Source organism: Anabrus simplex, chromosome 2 (genome assembly GCF_040414725.1).
Source record: "Anabrus simplex isolate iqAnaSimp1 chromosome 2, ASM4041472v1, whole genome shotgun sequence".
In the NCBI taxonomy this organism is placed as follows: Eukaryota; Metazoa; Arthropoda; class Insecta; order Orthoptera; family Tettigoniidae; genus Anabrus; species Anabrus simplex.
In genome coordinates this window covers 970,865,936-970,883,901 of record NC_090266.1, presented here as the reverse complement: position 1 = coordinate 970,883,901, position 17,966 = coordinate 970,865,936, and the positions used below count along the sequence as shown (strand labels likewise).

Below are 17,966 nucleotides of genomic sequence, written 5' to 3'. Positions count from 1 at the left end.
CTAGGATATGCCAAGTGTGTTTTACGAAATGCGAAAAGTTTAAAATAAACATTGAAGCAGAGGTGCCAGCCTTTGAAGTGGATTATCAGTAATCGCCCTCTGCCCCCGAGAAAAATTTCGAGTCAAGTCCAAAGCATGCACCTCCCTTCTCGATAATGACACCCCCTAGCAATCTGTTCGAAATATATTACACAATAACATTTGCACACAACCTGTTAGTTCTGTGATAAAACATTCCTTGTAGCTTGTTTCTCATGCAGCAGCTTTTCTTGAAGCATCCTTCCCACTGTGATGACATTTTCGTCTCTTGAACCATAAGAGATTCCAGTGCAGATGTGCTTTATGTAGGCCTCACTTCTTTCTCAATCTTTCTGTCAACTGTCGGGTACCCTTACAAGGGGGCATTCCTATTTTGCTCAAATGTATAGAACATGCAGGGCTTGGCTAAAAATGAAAGTACCCGAAGTGGGAACTCCAGATGGCCAAGCATATAGAAAATAAAAATAAAAATGTTGACGGAGCTCTCGCACCGTATAAGCCTCTTACGTTAGTGTGCATGCCGAGCAGTAGCTGGCATAGCGGTAAGAGCTCGGACTAGTAATTCGATGGTTGTGGGTTCGACTCCCCGTGTGAAGACTTTTTCTCAAGTTTTATATTATTCATTTTCCAAAAGGTGAATAATTTATTTTATTTTATTTATTTAAATGCAAAAGGCATATAGGACGTCATTTTTTAATGAGCACATAATTGTAAAAAATTTGGAGTTGCGAATTTTCCCGACGTGTTCAAACAGAAATTCTTCTTTATTCTCCTTTATTGGCTATCTCCCCTTCTTGGGGATGTGCCATAAACGTGAATAGTCATTTCACAATAAGATTCGTTTTCACCTGAAGGTTGCTCCTGGCGGCTGTACACGAACAATAGATTCTTGGCGCAGGTGGAAAACAGGTGTGTCTGACCATTAGAGATGACCCTAGCTAGGGAGCTCATTTTTTTGCTAGCGTGATAACCAAAGAACACATTCAAATGGGAAATAAAATACGCGAGAAAGTAGTGGATGTTTTATCAGAGTATCAGTTTATATGGGATGAAGAGTTGATCTGGCACGAAGAAATCGACCAAGGAGAAGAATATCAAATGATGGAGGGTGCCAGATCGTCGTCAAGTGATGAGTATGAACCCGAAGGGAAAAAAAAAAAAAAGATGAAAGAGGATCCATATTACGTTCCACTCGACTACAGAATAATGATGGTTAATCTAGCCAAAGCACATCCAACGAAAGGAGCATCTCCCTTGAAGCATATGCGAGATTTGAAAATTTGGGAACAACCTATTAAAAATGGTAGAACTTGGAAGGATAAATACAATAGAATTGACTCGTGGACATATGATCGCTTCGTAGAAGTGTGATGTTGTAACCAACAAGTCGCCACAAGAAACTTGCAACAATGGGCACTTGCTGCTGCCAGTCAATTTCCGGAGTTGAAATTCAAAGCCTCCGAATCATGGATCATCGACTTTAAACAAAGGCATAAGATTCGTCAGAGGAAGATTACGAGATTTGTGTCGGAAAAAGAGACTGCTACACAACAGGAAATCCTTGCTGTGGCAGATACATTCCAACTTCAAACTCGTGCTCTCATTCGTCAATACGACAAGGATTTTGTTATCAACACTGATCGAATGGGTAAGTCAAGAATTCTTATTTCTCTACGTCAAATGAAATACTCTGTTTAATGGCGCGTATGATAAATTTACATTCGTATTCTCTTTCCAGGTTGCCAGAACCAGTCGACATTATAACTGAACCCTGGAACTGTTAGGGGTAAAAACGGTTTTCATAAAAAGAAAGAATATGAACAAAGTAACCCACTCATATACAGCGCAATATGCTATGAGCCTTTCCAGAAAGCTATTGCCAAAAGTTTATGAATGCTTACAAGAGAATACTGGCTCTTTTGGACCGAGGATTCAAAAAAAAAGAAAAAAAAACGGTAGATGAATACGGAGCAAAATACAAGAATGTCGTCATCACTTCTTCAAAATCAGGAAAACTTACAACAGCGTTGTGTACAAAATTTTTAACGGATGTGATGAAGCCGTACGTACAAGAGAACGAATTTCGTCTGTTGATTGACTCGTGGGGAGGACAAACAAATCCGCAATTATACGACGAACTCTTCCTAGATGAAGAAGGATTGCCAGCTTGTAGCATCAAAGTAATTCCCCCTAAATGTACTCCACTGGTGCAACCCTGCGATGTATATTTTTATCGTCAGGTCAAAAAGTTGATTAAAAAATACAAAATTGCTCTCATCTCATCAAGCAAGAAAAAGAAATAACTTCCCAAGAAGACTGCATAAAAATACATTTGATTGTTCGTCAATTATCCGCGCCAATATTTGGTAACATGTTACGTTACATGTGGTTCGCTTCTAAACTTTGCGATGAGAGAGAATGCTTTATGAATGTAAATCAAGCATGTTTTTCTACGGAGATGTTGAAACAACGATGTGGTTGTAAAAATGCGGCATTTATAACTTGTGCTAGATGCAGAAATAATTGTTTCCCCTGATTCTACGATAAATATCATCCCGACACATGTAAATCATAGAATGGCAATGAATGAAGTTTTGAATTTTCATATACAAAGTCTTTTCGTACGCGCTTTAATTTACAGTTATGAATTTCATTGGTTCCGTATTGAAGTGGGATTACAATAAAATTAAATTCTTTCAAGGTCCACCTATTCAATACAATGACGTTTTATTGCGATTTAATCACATGTCAAATAGCTTTAATTACAATCCCTTGTTGAATAGTCTGACCATGAAATCCCATTTTTTTACCTTTTCTATGCCTTTTGCATATAAATGAATAAATAAATGAAATGAATTATTCACTTCTTTGCTTACTTGGAAAATTAATAATTATTATAAAAGTTGAGAGAAAAAAAGTCTCCACATGGGGAGTCGAACCCACGGCCATCAAATTACTAGTCCGAGCTTTTACCGCTACGCCAGCTACTGCTCGGCGTGTGCACTAACGTAAGTGGCTTATACGGTGCGAGAGATGCATCAACATTTTTTATTTTCTATATGCGTGGCCATCTGGAGTTCCCACTTTGGGTACTTTTATTTCTAGCTAAGCCCTGCATGTTCTATAAATTTGAGCGAAATCGGTGGTGATGAGTAGGGAATGCCCCCTTGTTAAACACACCAAATACAAAATTACTGAAGGATTTATAGTGGAGAAGAGCAGTGCCTGAGCTCCTTCATTCACAATAAATTTTACAACGCTTATGGATAGCAAAACAAAGTCACGATTGAATAAGTATCATTGCCAACTCACAAGCATTGAAACGAGGACGATTTAGGAGAAATGTTCAATCCTTTTGAGCCTTTTTCCTTTTCTTGTTTCCATAGAAAATTATTTTCTCCTGATAATGTCAGCTTTTCCATATTAATTTCCCCTTTGACTGTAATTCCGTAATCGTGAGGTGAAATCCATAATAATTACGGACAATCCGTAATAGTTGTCACCTCTGTTGAAGCAATTTCTTGTGCAGGAACATTTGTGTGGTGACGTTACCGTGTCCAGTGACGCTAGTAAGAAACCAAAAATAGTTCATAGTTCCTCAAAATTTCCTTCACGCGTGTTTTGTAGTGTGTGTAGCCACGATGTTTTTAGTTGCGCATGGTGGACGAGGCGACTGTCGTAAACACATGGCTAGCAAAATTCATATGGATATAGTCAGCCTGAGGGACACAAACAAGAATTTAACCATTTTTGCTAAATCCTCGGAAGATGAAAGCTCAGTAACAAACACGGAGTTGTTGTTTACGGCTTTTCTTGTTGAACACAACTTGCCTTTAGCCTGCAGTGACCATGCGGGACGTTTGTTCAAAAAAGTGTTTCCCGATTCGAAAATATCTTCAAAGTATGGTTGTGCAAGAACAAAAACTGGAGGGCTAGTTAAAACTTTGGCTTCTACAGTTGAGGGAAAGGTAACAGATTTAATGAGTCCTTTGCCCTGGCAACAGACAGCAGTAACGATATGAATGACAAAATGCTCTATCCATTAATTGGATGCTTTCCGGTGGTGAATCTACACTAATTTCAACGATAATTTTTACAATTTGGGAATCCAACAATACGGGGAAAGGAATATTCAATGTTTTGGATGATGTTTCCAAACGTGTGAGCTCCTTTATTTGTAAAGAAAATCCTAATATTCACATGCAAGGCTGTGCTTGTTATCATGTGCACTTAGCTGCTCGAAAGGGGTGCAGAGCTCATATAATAAATGTTAATATTGAACCAATTTTATTTAATATTTATTACTATTTGCTAAATGGTTTAATAGTATGCCATGAACTCTTCGGTGAAAAGCCTCACAAAATTTTGAAGTATGTTTCTACCAGGTGGTTATCTCTTCTACAGTGTGCATCCAGAGTCTTAGAACAATGGAACCTTTTAAAAATGCTCTTCTGTGAATCATATTCTGACAAGGCCAACTCAGAATTTCTTAAAGTTAAGGAACAGTTTGAAAATCAATCTACTAAGCTTTACCTTTTGTTTCTCAACTCTGTTCTTCCACTTTTCACCTACTTAAATGTATTTCTCGGAGAGACACCACTTATGCATAAACTTCATTCAAAGTTAAATAGATTTTTCAGAGACCTTATCATTCGCTTTGTGAGAGCATAGTAATTTGCTTGATGTGAAATATAGTTCTGCTAAAAAAAGTAACTGAAAAGCGGTAGTGAGTTGGTCCTTGGGGCAAACACAAGGGCTTACATGAGGGCAGTTTCTCTAGATGAAACTACGTTGAAAAAGTTCTATTCCGATGTTAGACATGTTCTATACAAAAACCTGTGAGTACATCGTCAACAAATGGCCAATTAGGAATAAGTTTCTCGAGCATGCTGAAATTGCTGATGTTTTCCAGAAGAAATCCAAGAGCTTTTTAATCAATAGAATTTATGATTGACCAGTTTCCTAAAATCCTGTCATCAGAAGAAATTGGTTCTTTGGAAGCAGAGTTTAGTCTTTTCCAATTTGATGGTTTGTCTTTTGACAAGGATGAAAGGACCGACAGAATTTGGTTCAAAATATCGAAGATCACTGATGCTTCAGGAATATGGAAGTACCCTTCACTTAGTAAGCTAATGATGGCTGTTGTTCTAGTATCCCGTAGCAATGCTCCAGTGTAAAGAGTTTTTAGTTTGGTGAGGGAGAACAAGACTGAATTTCGTGCTAATATGAATACCAAACTGTTCAGTGCTAAGTTAATGCAGAAGATACACATGGAATCTAAAGATAAAGCATTTCATCTGTGTACCTTTACCAGGCAGGAACTACAAGCTGCTAAGAGGGCAACTACAGCACCCAACAAAAAAGATTATCCTTCAATCTCCACTCAGATATGTACTGCAGATCACCTGATACTCTAGCAGGTAAGAATCATGCACTGTTTATATGCCAGACTTCGAATATGTTACATCTGGTTGAATGGTATGTTGTTCGTTGAATTTTCAATAATGTGTAAGTTAGCGAGATCGTGAAAAAAATTACTAATTGCCTTTCTTGAAAGTTGGCATCTCTGCTCAATGTGTTTCAGATGAAATAATTTCTTCACGGCCCAATTTAAACTATTTGTTTTGAACATTTTGACAACCATTATCAGGTTGTTTTACCTGTAATTAGTACATAATTTTTTGAATATTTTAAAACATTGTTAATTTGTATGATGCAACCTGTACACAATTGGAACATTCCTATCAAGTTTTTAAATTAGCCTATTCTCATTTCAGAGGACTAGTGTCAAGTGAAAATTCAAGAATTTTAATGTGGACTAAAGTGTTTTCCTAAGTATTGTAGCTCAGGATTTACGAACCCCATTTTATTTAATGATCATGTCCTTATTTTAGTTTAACTTGTTTAAACGAAAAGCTGAAGATGACAGACAGTCGAAACTAGTCCTATTCGTATAAAATATATGTATTGATTAGGTGGACTAAAACATGAAGTTACAAACTAAGATTGTTAAGTGACCAAAACTACTGGATATAAAGAAAGGAAATTTTGTGGATACATTTATATTACAGTGTAGGTGTTCACTAAGGAAGGATTCTTGGATATTCCATTGCTAAGGCGGTGAGAAAGGAGGAGAATATTTTAAAATGAGTATATCTAAAAAATGTAACAGTTTAAAGAGGTGAAAATTGGTATTTGGAATCTCCTTTAGAAATTAAAGAACATGTATTTCTTTGTTTTCAGAAAATCCATTTAGGTGGGGGTGGAGGACTGATAAAGGCGTTGAATTGTTTTTATGGGGATACTTATATCTCAAAAAACAGAAGATGTTACAGACAGGGAAATAGGTACTCATCTCCTTTAAAAATAAACATGTATTTTTTTGTTTTTGATTTAAGAAAGGACTGTTTCTCACAGTACAGTTCTATGTCGCATGTTCCACAGTTAGCTCTGCCAGTAGCCTGGTCATCTAAGTCCCTAAAGGCAATAGTACAAACGCAGTTTACAAAGAGGTTCTGGGGTAAATGAAACTCAATTTTTCTGTGAGATTTTATATTTGGGGATTTTTAGATAATGTCTTACTGCAGTATTGAGGAATGATTACTTTTATCAAATTACGTAATTCAAGCAAGCAAAGCTGCAGGTAGCAACTAGTATACAAATAAAATTTAAAAGCTCATATCTAGATTCGAACTGTGAATCCCTGGGAAAGATCACATGCTGGCTGCGATTAGTACCATGTAGCCACTCCAGGCATCAAAGAGTAGGCCTCGTAACTCTGTACTAATGGAATAGTCTTGGCTATCGCTTTGAAACTGAACTTGTATGTTACAAGTTCCGAACTTGAATGTACAGATGGGTTTGTTTACCTTGCTGCAAACACTGCAGTGTGCTAAAGGATCATGTCTCCCTTTAAGCCCAGATAGATGCAACCATTCCTTACGTGTAGAGTATGTAACTATTACTTGGTTAAACGAGTCCAGCATAAATTTTCAGGTGGTATTCACAATGCATTTCTCCATAGTCGGTGTTTACATGGCTATATTTATTATAACTTCCTTAGAAGAATATTTGAGACTTAAGAAAAGTCAAGTCTTCGTAAAGGATTCCTAGGCGAGTATGAAATGAAAATTAAAACAGGCATGACTCCAGAAGTGTTTGAACCCTTGCTGCTCCAAGTAGCCTACCCAGGTACATCTACCATTCATAAATCTGCGCAGCTACTTCCATTGTGAAAGTTTAACTCTTATAGGTCTAACTCTGTATTCATGAGGAGAGCTCGATTTCATGTACAATGGGGTGTCAACGTGTGGTGTAGGATAATAGGTGACAGTATCATTGGACCATATTTCTTTGATGGAAACCTCACGGGACGACGCTATCTACAGTTTTGTAGTTAATACCTCCCGTTCTCATTGGAGGATATGTCCATTATGACTGGTTAAGGAAGTGGTTCCAGCAGGATGGAGCTCCTCCACACTGGTCATTGACATTACAGAACCACGTGCATAGGATATATCCTATACTCCGTACGGCTCTACTTCTAAATTGACGTTTTAGCAGATTTTGGCTCTGTCTGGTGGTTATGCGCTGAAGCATAGACATCCAACCAATCCCAAGCTGCCATTCATATGGATTTATATCGGCAGAGCACGATCTCGAAACCTAGTTGCCAACTCTAATATTTACATTCACCACGTGGTTAACCTATCTCGCTCAGCGTGTTTGGTATTCGGTACGGTTCGCGATCTTTTGCATTTTCCTTCAATATTTAGTGTGTTTTTCATATTGTTGGAGGGTTCCAGTGACTCTGAGATCAGTAGTGTGTTCCCTTTGTAGGCCATAACCTCCTTTCTGTGCCAGCCATTAGCCGTTAGTGATGTGTTATTTCCTCATTCTCTTTTATTGTTAATAATATATTCTCTTATAGTGCCAGATATTGTTAGAAAGTATAGTTCTTATGAATTTGTTTTCAATCCAAATTCATTCATTTTTCTGAGTACTGTATTACAATTTGAAAGGGCTGTTTACCGCGGTCATATTGCATCAGCTGTTCTCGCAGGCGTAGCGCGCTGGCAACAGAGGGAAGGCGATGCTCATTTGTTTTGCGAAACTTCAATTTAGAAGTAAGGCCGTGCGGAGTATAGATGATGGATTGCATGAAGGAGTCCTATCACATGGCCAGCTAGATCACCTGAGCTTATTCCACTAGATTTTTTTTCCCTCTGGAGTTATTTAAAGGAAAGAATCTACGAACAGGAGCCAGAGAGCCCGATTCATTTACGGCAGCTCATCACTGAAGCCTGCAGGCACGAATGTCTCTCCTCCATTAATCATTCATCGAAAGGCCATGCACAAGCCTGTTGTAACCCTGTCGGTAACAGCTTACTTTACTGTAAATAGCTCTTTTAAAAGCTCCATAAAAGCAAACATAGCAGAGTACCTGCAATATGACAACTGATTATATTTAGATTTGTCTTCAAAACACAACTCACACCAACGTTAACAACAAAATAAAAATATTCGTCCTACATCCGACTTGAACCTCCGACTAACGAGCACCGGTTTCCTCCTCTAACTTTCAGCACACTTGCCTATATCGAGTTATCATTTACTGCTATTATGTCAATACTACTTTTAGTCATTCAGCCATCATATTCTCTGTACATGATGTTCATGCGTTACAGAATTTTTATTATTCTTTACCATCATTCAGTATTTTATCATTAATGCTGTTTTGGTTGACACGAATAAACTAATTATAGAGAGCATAGTAAGACCAGACGTTGTTGTTGATGTATCCACAAAGACACACACAAAATGCTCTCAATTTGCATACACAGATTTATTCACAATTATTTACAAAATAAATACTCATAACCTTAATCACTGCCATCACAAACAAAATACTTCACTCCGAAAACATCAACAAACCACCATTTTAACAGCTGCCTATCACGGAACTCATGGAGATTGCAACCTTGAAACAGTTGACTGCTGACTGACACAGCATGTCAGCACAACACATGGTCACAAGTACAACTCTTGTTAAACCAGCTAAACAGTAACTTGTCTCTACCATCAATACAACCTCCTTATATATGTGCCTGGCCGGGCTTCTAGAAAGATATGTTACAAAATACCTTCTCATAAATTCTAGAGTGCTTAATACGTAGATATAATGTACAGAATATTCTACCATCATCTAGTGTCAAAGATATGTCATTCTGGATGTTACAGTGTGTTTCACAATACTGTAGTGGATTACACATCATATATACAGCTAATAATAAATTATATACAGGTTCTTACATTAACTGAACTCATATAAATGTCTATATACAGTACATGTTTCTTGACTTAACCTCACAAACAATGCTCTCATCCGACTACGTAAATAATAATAATAATAATAATAATAATAATAATAATAATAAATGGATGTAAACACTTCATAGCCATACATTGCAAGTAGTAATAATAATAATAATAATAATAATAATAATAATAATAATAATAATAATAATAATAATAATAATAATAATAATAATAATAAGAAGAAGAAGAAGAATCGTAAAATACTAATAATAATTCAAGCTCGATATTTGCATTATTTTCCCATGGGTTAAAGGATATTGTTTTCAAGTTATATCAGTCTATTATACTTGCGTCCATATCCCCCCTATAACTTGAAACAGTTTCCACAGTCTGTCACACTCGTCGACTTTGCCTTGATCGTAGATTGTCTCTTCTCTCTTCCTTGACGTCACTGGATGTGCTCTCCTCCTCTTGACCGGATCGTGCCATGTCGGGGGTCAGGGTTGCCTCGCCACCAGCCTCTTCTTCAATGATAGTCGATGCATTTTCCTCATGACCAGGCTGAGCTGTGTCATCAATAGCCTTCCTCCAGGTGGACCCACCAGGCTTACTCTGTATGCACAATGGTTGGGTGACTCGCCACAACTCTGATGCATGGACCTTTAGTAAGTAGACCCCATGGCCCAGCTGCTTATCCACCATGAAGCGACCAACCCACTTAGGTGCAAGACCAGTGTGAAACTCTCCAATCTTATTACTGACTGGATGGTTACGTCGCAGTACTTGTTGGCATGATAGGAAGATCTGGGTCTCTTCGACATCTTGAGCCTTGGCCTGGGTAAGGGATCTCTTCTCGGCCAAAGCTTGCGTCTCCTTGATGTCCTGTTGCTGCTGCCACTCTGCGAGGGAAACAGCTGCATCATCTTGACCAGAAGTGGGTGGTGGACGAATCTCCCAATCCCCGGTGCCATATAGCTGTCGACCAAAGAGCAGCTTTGCTGGGGAATAGCTAGTGACAGTGTTGATGTGTTGTCGCAGGGCAAAGAATGACTGGGGTATCTGACGATCCCACAGTCGATGTTCTTTGTCTATTAGGTGGGCCTGTAGCATCCTTTTTAGCTCCTGGTTCCATCGTTCTGTTAGATTGGCCCTTGGGTTGTAGATAGGGGTTGTCCAGTGCTCCACAACCCATTGTCATCATTTGCTGCCACTTCCTTAATGTGAACTGACTCCCGTTGTCTTGCCAGAATACACCGTGCATAACCGTACCGGCTGAATACCTCATCTTGTAGAAGGCTGGTGATGCATCCTGTCGTGGCTTCTAGTATCGGAAAGGCCTCAATCCACCTTGTGAAGAGGTGGGTGATTACTAGGAGTCCTGCTTTACCCCGTGGTGTTCTAGGGTAAGGACCCACCAAGCCCAGGGCTATGACCTCCCAAGGGCATCGCGGCCATCTTCCTCGCTGACTGGAATCTGCCTTCCTGTTGCTCGCCTTGGTGCAGGTACAGATGTAGCACCCCTTCACATAATCCAGAATGTCTTTCTGCATGTTGAACCAGAAGAATCTTCTTTGGATAGACTGGTATGTCTCTTCGCCTCCTGGATATCCAGCTTCATTGCTGTCGTGGAACTTCTTGAGGATGTCCGTCGTGTGCTGTCTGGGATCACCACTACTGCAGGCGCGTTGGAGAGGTGCGACCTGTACATTAAGAGTCCTCCGTCAGCTCGGAAGTTCTTGCAGCACATCTTGAAATTCCCTCGGAACGAGTCGACTGTCAGTGTTCTGTCTCCTAATCCACTGCGTCATGGTCCTACAGGGCTTGTCTTGTTCTTGGCACTATTGGATTACTCCTAGATCAAGTTCCTTCTTGATGGTCAAAAGGACAGGTTCCTTAGGCTCATACTGGTGTTCTTGTGGGAACTCCCTCTCGACAATGGTGCTCCTAGCTTCAGGTTCCGTTGCTGGGTGCCTAGATAAGCTGTCTGCTCCTATGTTCTTCGGTCCTGGGACATGACACACATTGAAATCAAATTCTGCGATTAACAGAGCCCATTGCATCAATTTAGATCTTGAGCCAGAGACTGAGTTCAACCATTTGAGAGCGAGTGTCAAAGATACGTTATTCTGGATGTTACATTGGGTTTCACAATATTCTAGTGGATCATGCATCATACATACAGGTAATAATAAATTATATACAGGTTCTTGCATTAACTAAACTCCTATAAATGTCTATATACTGTACATGTTTCATGACATAACTTCACAAACAATGCGATCTTCAGACTACATAAATAATAATAATAATAATAACAACAACAACAACAACAACAACAACAACTCGAGCTTGATACTTCCATTATTTACCCATGGGTTAAAGGATATTGTTTTCAAGTTACATCAGTCTATTACACTTGCGTTAATGAGAGTAGCCAAGTCAATATTTGTAGGTTAGGCTATAGTCTGCAGGTTGCATAAAACTGAATGACTAAGGTCAGCTCTATCACCCAGTATATTTGACTGAACTATATATTTTTAAAAAGTAGACAACTTGCCTCACCTTAACAACGTGAATTAATGTGAGCGAGATAGCGGAGAGCGAAAAATATCCAGTGCAGCAAGCCTGGCCAGCTGCCGTAGGCACCTATCCCCAAGGCCTCACATCCACTCTCTCTTCGCTGGAGTGAACAGGTTAATAATGATTTGGTTAGGTGAGGTTAACAATCAGCTGTCAGTCAGTAAGTCACAAAGTGTCTGTCTGAAGAATTGTAATTTGGATTCAGATCAACCTTTTAACTACTTAATCCAGTAGAAGCCAAGCCCATTATCAAAAATTGAGTTAATGGTTGCTAAAGTGAATGCTTCATAGTGTCACAAAAAATACATATATATACACTATGCGATCAAAAGTATCCGGACACCTGGCTGAACATGACGTACAAGTTTGTGGCGCCCTCCATCGGTAATGCTGGAATTCAATATGGTGTTGGCCCACCCTAGCCTTGATGACAGCTTCCACTCTCGCAGGCATACGTTCAATCAGGTGCTGGAAGGTTGCTTGGGGAATGGCAGCCCATACTTCACGGAGCGCTGCACTGAGGAGAGGTAGAGATGTCGGTCGATGAGGCCTGGCATGAAGTCGGCGTTCCAAAACATCCTAAAAGTGTTCTGTAGGATTCAGGTCGGGACTCTGTGCAGGCCAGTCCATGACAGAGAAGTTATTGTCGTGTAACCACTCCGCCACAGGCTGTGCATTATGAACAGGTTCTCGATCGTGTTGAAAGACACAGTCGCCATCCCCGAAGTGCTCTTCAACAGTGGTAAGGAAGAAGGTGCCTAAAACATCAATGTAGGCCTGTGCTGTGATAGTGCTACGCAAAACAACAAGGGGTGGAGGCCGGCTCCATGAAAAGCACGACCACACCATAACACAACCGCCTCCGAATTTTGCTGTTGGCACTACACACGCTGGCAGATGACGTTCACTGGGCGTTTGCCATACCCACACTCTGCCGTCGGATCGCCACATTGTGTACCGTGATTCTTCACTTCACACAACGTTTTTCCACTGTTCAATCATCCAATATTTACGCTCCTTACACCAAGCGAAGCGTTGTTTGGCATTGACCTGCGTGATGTGTGGCTTATGGGTAGCCACTCGACCATGAAATCCAAGTTTTCTCACCTCCCGCTGAACTGTCATAGTACTTGGAGTGGATTCTGATGGAGTTTGGAATTCCTGTGTGATGGTCTGGATAGATGCCTGCCTATTACGCTTGACGACCCTCTTCAACTGTTGGCGGTCTCTGTCAGTCAACAGACGAGGTCGGCCTGTACGCTTTCATGCTGTATGTGTCCCTTCACATTTCCACTTGACTATCACGTCAGAAAAAGTGGACCTAGGGATGTTTAGGAGTGTGGAAATCTCGCGTACAGACTTCTGACACAAGTGACACCCAATCACCTGACCACGTTCGAAGTCCGTGAGTTCCGCGGAGCGCCCCCTTCTGCTCTCATGATGTTTAATGACTACTGAGGTTGCTGCTATGGAGTACCTGGCAGTAGGTGGCAGCACAATGCACCTACGATGAAAAAGTATGTTTTTGGGGGTGTCCAGATACTTTTGATCACATTGCGTATATACACACAGTTTCGGTGAATTTATTACTATAGTAATTTCTGTCCCTGAACTGAGACAAAAATAAATTAATTTTTTTATTAGTATAAGATGATTTTAAATGAAACAGATCCATGATGATAGATTTACTGGCGCAAGAAAGAATTCCCTTTCAGGATAAAATTCCAATGTATTATTATAGATTAGTTTGAAGTCATTATGGTTCCAAATAAATCAAACCATTATGGTTAAAATAATAAACTGAGAGCAAAAGTTCTCGCCTCAAAAAGTTACTGATGTGTTACAGCCGTACAGCCCGGTTTTATGCTTTTATTGACCACTCTGACAGTAGTAATTGCATGGCGTAAGCATTTACATCTGTTGTACATTATTTGCATGCCATAGAGTATAAAATTGAATAATGTGTTTTTGTCAATTTCAGTGTGATGGGACTATACAATGTGGCAGTGAATTGGCATGTCTGTAGTTGGTTGTCACCTATCACGTTTTCTATGATACCGCGACCACCCCTTTCTATCAAAATAAAAATGTCCTCTTGGATCAATCAGGTGTGCAATTCTCTACCAACAGCTATAGAAGTGGCTATGGTTTGTACAGGATAGTAACATTTTGTAAAAATGACGACAGTATTGGGCTCCGCTGTATATAAAATGGTAGTGTTTTTGAGATGGGCCTCACTTACTGTCTCTTGTACCGTTTTTGCATTTTGCAGAGAAGTCTGTACCGGGCTAACTGCACGTAAAATTGCTGCAAGATGTTGGCGTAAGATAGGACTAAGAGTCTTTTAATTCCTAGCTGGTTGCATATGTTTGAAAAGAAATAAGGGCAGCTGTACCACCTGGTACTTGTGCATGTATTAGTAATTTTCATTCATGCAAAGCTCCCCATCGTTTTTCGAGATCCATGGCTTTGGACAGAACATTGGAAGGGATAAATCTTTCAGACTTTATTTTCTACAAAATCATTACCAGATGTGAGTGTAAGCGTTTCGTCCAACGTATATTGTTTCTCATGCATCATGAAATACAGTACCACAATGCGCTTGAGCTATATATAGAAGCGTTAATACATTGGCAGTGAACAGCAATTATTACGTGTTAAATCATGAGAGTGAAGATTACTCAAACTCGTATATTCTTACTGATTGCCCGTGACATCTGGTGACTATGAGTAACTGTAGACTCGCAAGACACCTGCTAGATATCATGAAGGTTGAAAGCACAGAAAAGCCAAACAACTCATGACTGCTGCAGTAGACCACTGGCCATGTGGCACCGCTAACAGTCCACAGAAGTGAAAAGGTTGAAATTTATATTTTCACCTTCATTCAATAGTTTGACCAATGCTATATTTTAAGCCCTCTCTGTACAGGCCTCAGAAAGCCCTATGTAGGGGTACTGGTACTAATTTCTGATGTAGACCTAGTGAGCCACAGAACCACATACTTCTCCAGATGTGGAAGCCTCGGTTCCTTCTGAATGAACCGAGCACATATTAATGTCTCTGGTTAGGCTGCCCCATGATCTATTCTTCTCCTTCCTGGTCGTTTCTCAAATTTATCAGGGTCGGCACTTGAAGGGGGGTTTGGCCCAGTTTTACGTCCAGACGCCCTTCCTGATGCCAACCTTATATGGATGGATGTATTGACTATTGCATGTTTTTGTGCTAATCTGTAGTGTGATATGCTGTATGTAATGAAAGAGATGTGCGTTATGATAACACAAATGCCCAGTCCCCGACCCAGAAAAATTAACCATTCGCTTTTAAAATCGCCAACCCAGGCAGGAATCAAACCCAGGGCCCACTGAACCAAAGGTCAGTACACTGACCTTTCATGTAAGGGTTCATTTCCCTTATAATCTGTTAAAACACTAAAAATTTATTGATACAAGGCCAACAATCTGAATTTGTATTAAAAAATATTTTCTAAAACCACTGTCAATAATGAGAATGCCACAGAATGGTAACCACTGGCATAGGTTATTATTTGGAAAATTACTGTAGTGTGATTTGTTTGTACAATTGAATTAGAGAGTTTGTAGTAACTGAACTAGTTTCAGAAATACTTTTTGTTAATGAGAGCATATAATGGTTCACGTTGATGATGGTTCCCTAATTGTCTGATTCTCAATGATGTGAAAAAATTTAATAATGTGCTTGAAATGTATAAAGAGTTCATTTTTTCTGTTTCTCTTTTCCCAGAATCAGTGAATTTCCTGACAGCTGATGGTGTACGATTTGCTCACCCCCTCCATCACTTGGGAAAGAGTCAGAGTGATCTACCCCTCATAGCTATTGACAGCTTTCGACACATGTACCTCTTTCCTGATATTAAGGATATGGAAGTTCCGGGGAAGTTAAAGAACTTCTTGAATGATCTTCACACAGGAAAATTACATCGTGAATTCCACTATGGGCCGGACCCAGTGGAAAATGTGCCACAGATTGATGGTAACAAAAAGCCCACTACACCTCCAGAATCAACTTTCAAAAAGCTTGCACCTTCGAAAAATCGCTATACTTTACTTAGAGATGAGCTCTAATTCCAGTGAATGCTTTGTTAAAAAAGACTGTTGTGAATTTTTGACTTAAAGTGATCATTGTTGCAGAAGTACACAAAAGTGATAGAGCCGAGTGAGAAGACATTTCATGTTCGTTCTTTTTGTATGTGCACATCTTGTGATTTTTTTTTTTTTTTAACCAGTTCTTTTTCATAGAACTGCAGATGGCAGTGGAACTCTTGTGATTATTCAACTCATTTGAATACCTGTATTTGATGTCATCAACAAAATTCTACCTCACTCTGGCACTCCATATTTCATGTTAATGAGTAATGTTGATACACAATAACGTCCCTTTAACTGCTAAAGATCCTTAGCTGTTAAAGAATAATTCAATTCTTGTATATTTGATGCTGAAGTGTACACACTTCCAGAGAATTGTAAGCTGTAATGTGGTATGGGAGATACATGGAAAGCAGCAACTTAGCTATCCTGTTCTAAGGAATTTATTTAGGTGTGATGGGTGCACACTAATGATAAAAACATCAGTAAAGAAAGAGCCATTGAAGTTGTTCTTCCACCACTGATAAAATGACTGTGATAACTCATGTAATCATGTTTTTCCACATTTGTCATCTGTTTTTCACATGAGATGCTGCTTTTAATTGATCTCTTCCATAATCTTAAGAATGTGTGCTTGTACTGTGATGGCTTTTTGGCTTGGATATGTATTTAGAAAATAAAATTCGGAAAGGTTTTTTTTATCCAGACCAAATTTATAGTATATGATACCTAGTGTTGTGTATCCAAGATGTTCCCTCCTCAGATTTGTTTTAGTCGGTTATTAATTATATCTGTTATTTAGTTTTCTTTTTTCCAACTTATATCCCTACCTGAAAATATACTTTTTAACTTTATTACTTAATTTTTGGTTCCAGTATTGTTTCTTTTCTTGTTCTTGTTTGGTTATATGAGGAGGAAAAAGACATGAATGAAATGTGTGTACAAAATGTGTTATCCTTGAGTGAGTGTTCATACCGTCTTCATCCTTCTTTTTCTTGTTTTTAATCCTGTTATAATTCAAAATGAAGTTGTAGATCTTATATTTTTAAAATATGTGGAAAGGAATATTTGATCAAAATTATGCATTCGGTTTTTGGAGTGATTATTGAACTTATATCATGCATGAATCCCCTCGAAAGAATGTCCAATACAACTTTTGAGGAATGTTCAAGTTGAAATAGTGTGTGCATTTTTTGAGAGAGTACTCCTTTGAACCTTTTTGCACATTAATGAAATCCAATGAAATTTGTTATACATCTAAAAACCACTTGTTGTAATATGTCTGCGTAAGTTTCCAAACAGAACACTTTTTGGCCAGATTGAATGCACAGTGTAACTGTGTTTGAATATTCATTGTAATCCTAAAATGGTATTCTTCACTTGCATTTGGGCCATTCTTGTTTTCTTTGAGCTACAATGTTCTAATAAATAGACTGTTCTAAGTTATTTTTCCATGGTTTGTTTCAAATAGACAAATTAAATGTGTTGTGTATGATATATTCAAATTAAAACATTTCCTTAACATTTTTACTGCATTTTAAAATAAGATTCCTTTTGTTGAAATTGCCTTCCTGATTTCCTGTATTTCAGAGTTTAGGAGCAAGATTCTTGAACATAATGAGATAGTATTGATAGAAAGCAGTGACCAGCGAGGTAGTTTGGGCTGAAAATGCACAAATAGTTCATTTAAAAGTTTATGAATGATCCTTGATTTACAGATAACTTTAAAGGATCGGCAATTAAATGAAGTGATATCATCATAGGATTTTTACTGCATAATTTTCATGTATTGATCTTAGACTAGTTCCACCTTCCCCTTTAGGTGATACTGAGACATTAGTCCTTATGTAAAAAGATTGTTCTTTCTTCTCCATGATAGAACTGGAAAGTATCATTATCCTACTG

General features: G+C 38.8%; 1 protein-coding gene across 1 annotated transcript in view; it reads left to right on the top strand.

Moving 5' to 3' along the window:
* Positions 1 to 17,588, top strand: part of ERp44 (Endoplasmic reticulum protein 44) — a 266,413-nt gene extending 248,825 nt beyond the window's left edge. Inside the window, exon 7 of the mRNA XM_067141768.2 lies at positions 15,700 to 17,588. Coding sequence (XP_066997869.2) covers positions 15,700 to 16,040 — 341 coding nt within the window. The 3' untranslated portion in view covers positions 16,041 to 17,588. The remainder of the gene's footprint in view (positions 1 to 15,699) is intronic.
* Positions 17,589 to 17,966: the final 378 nt, after the last annotated feature.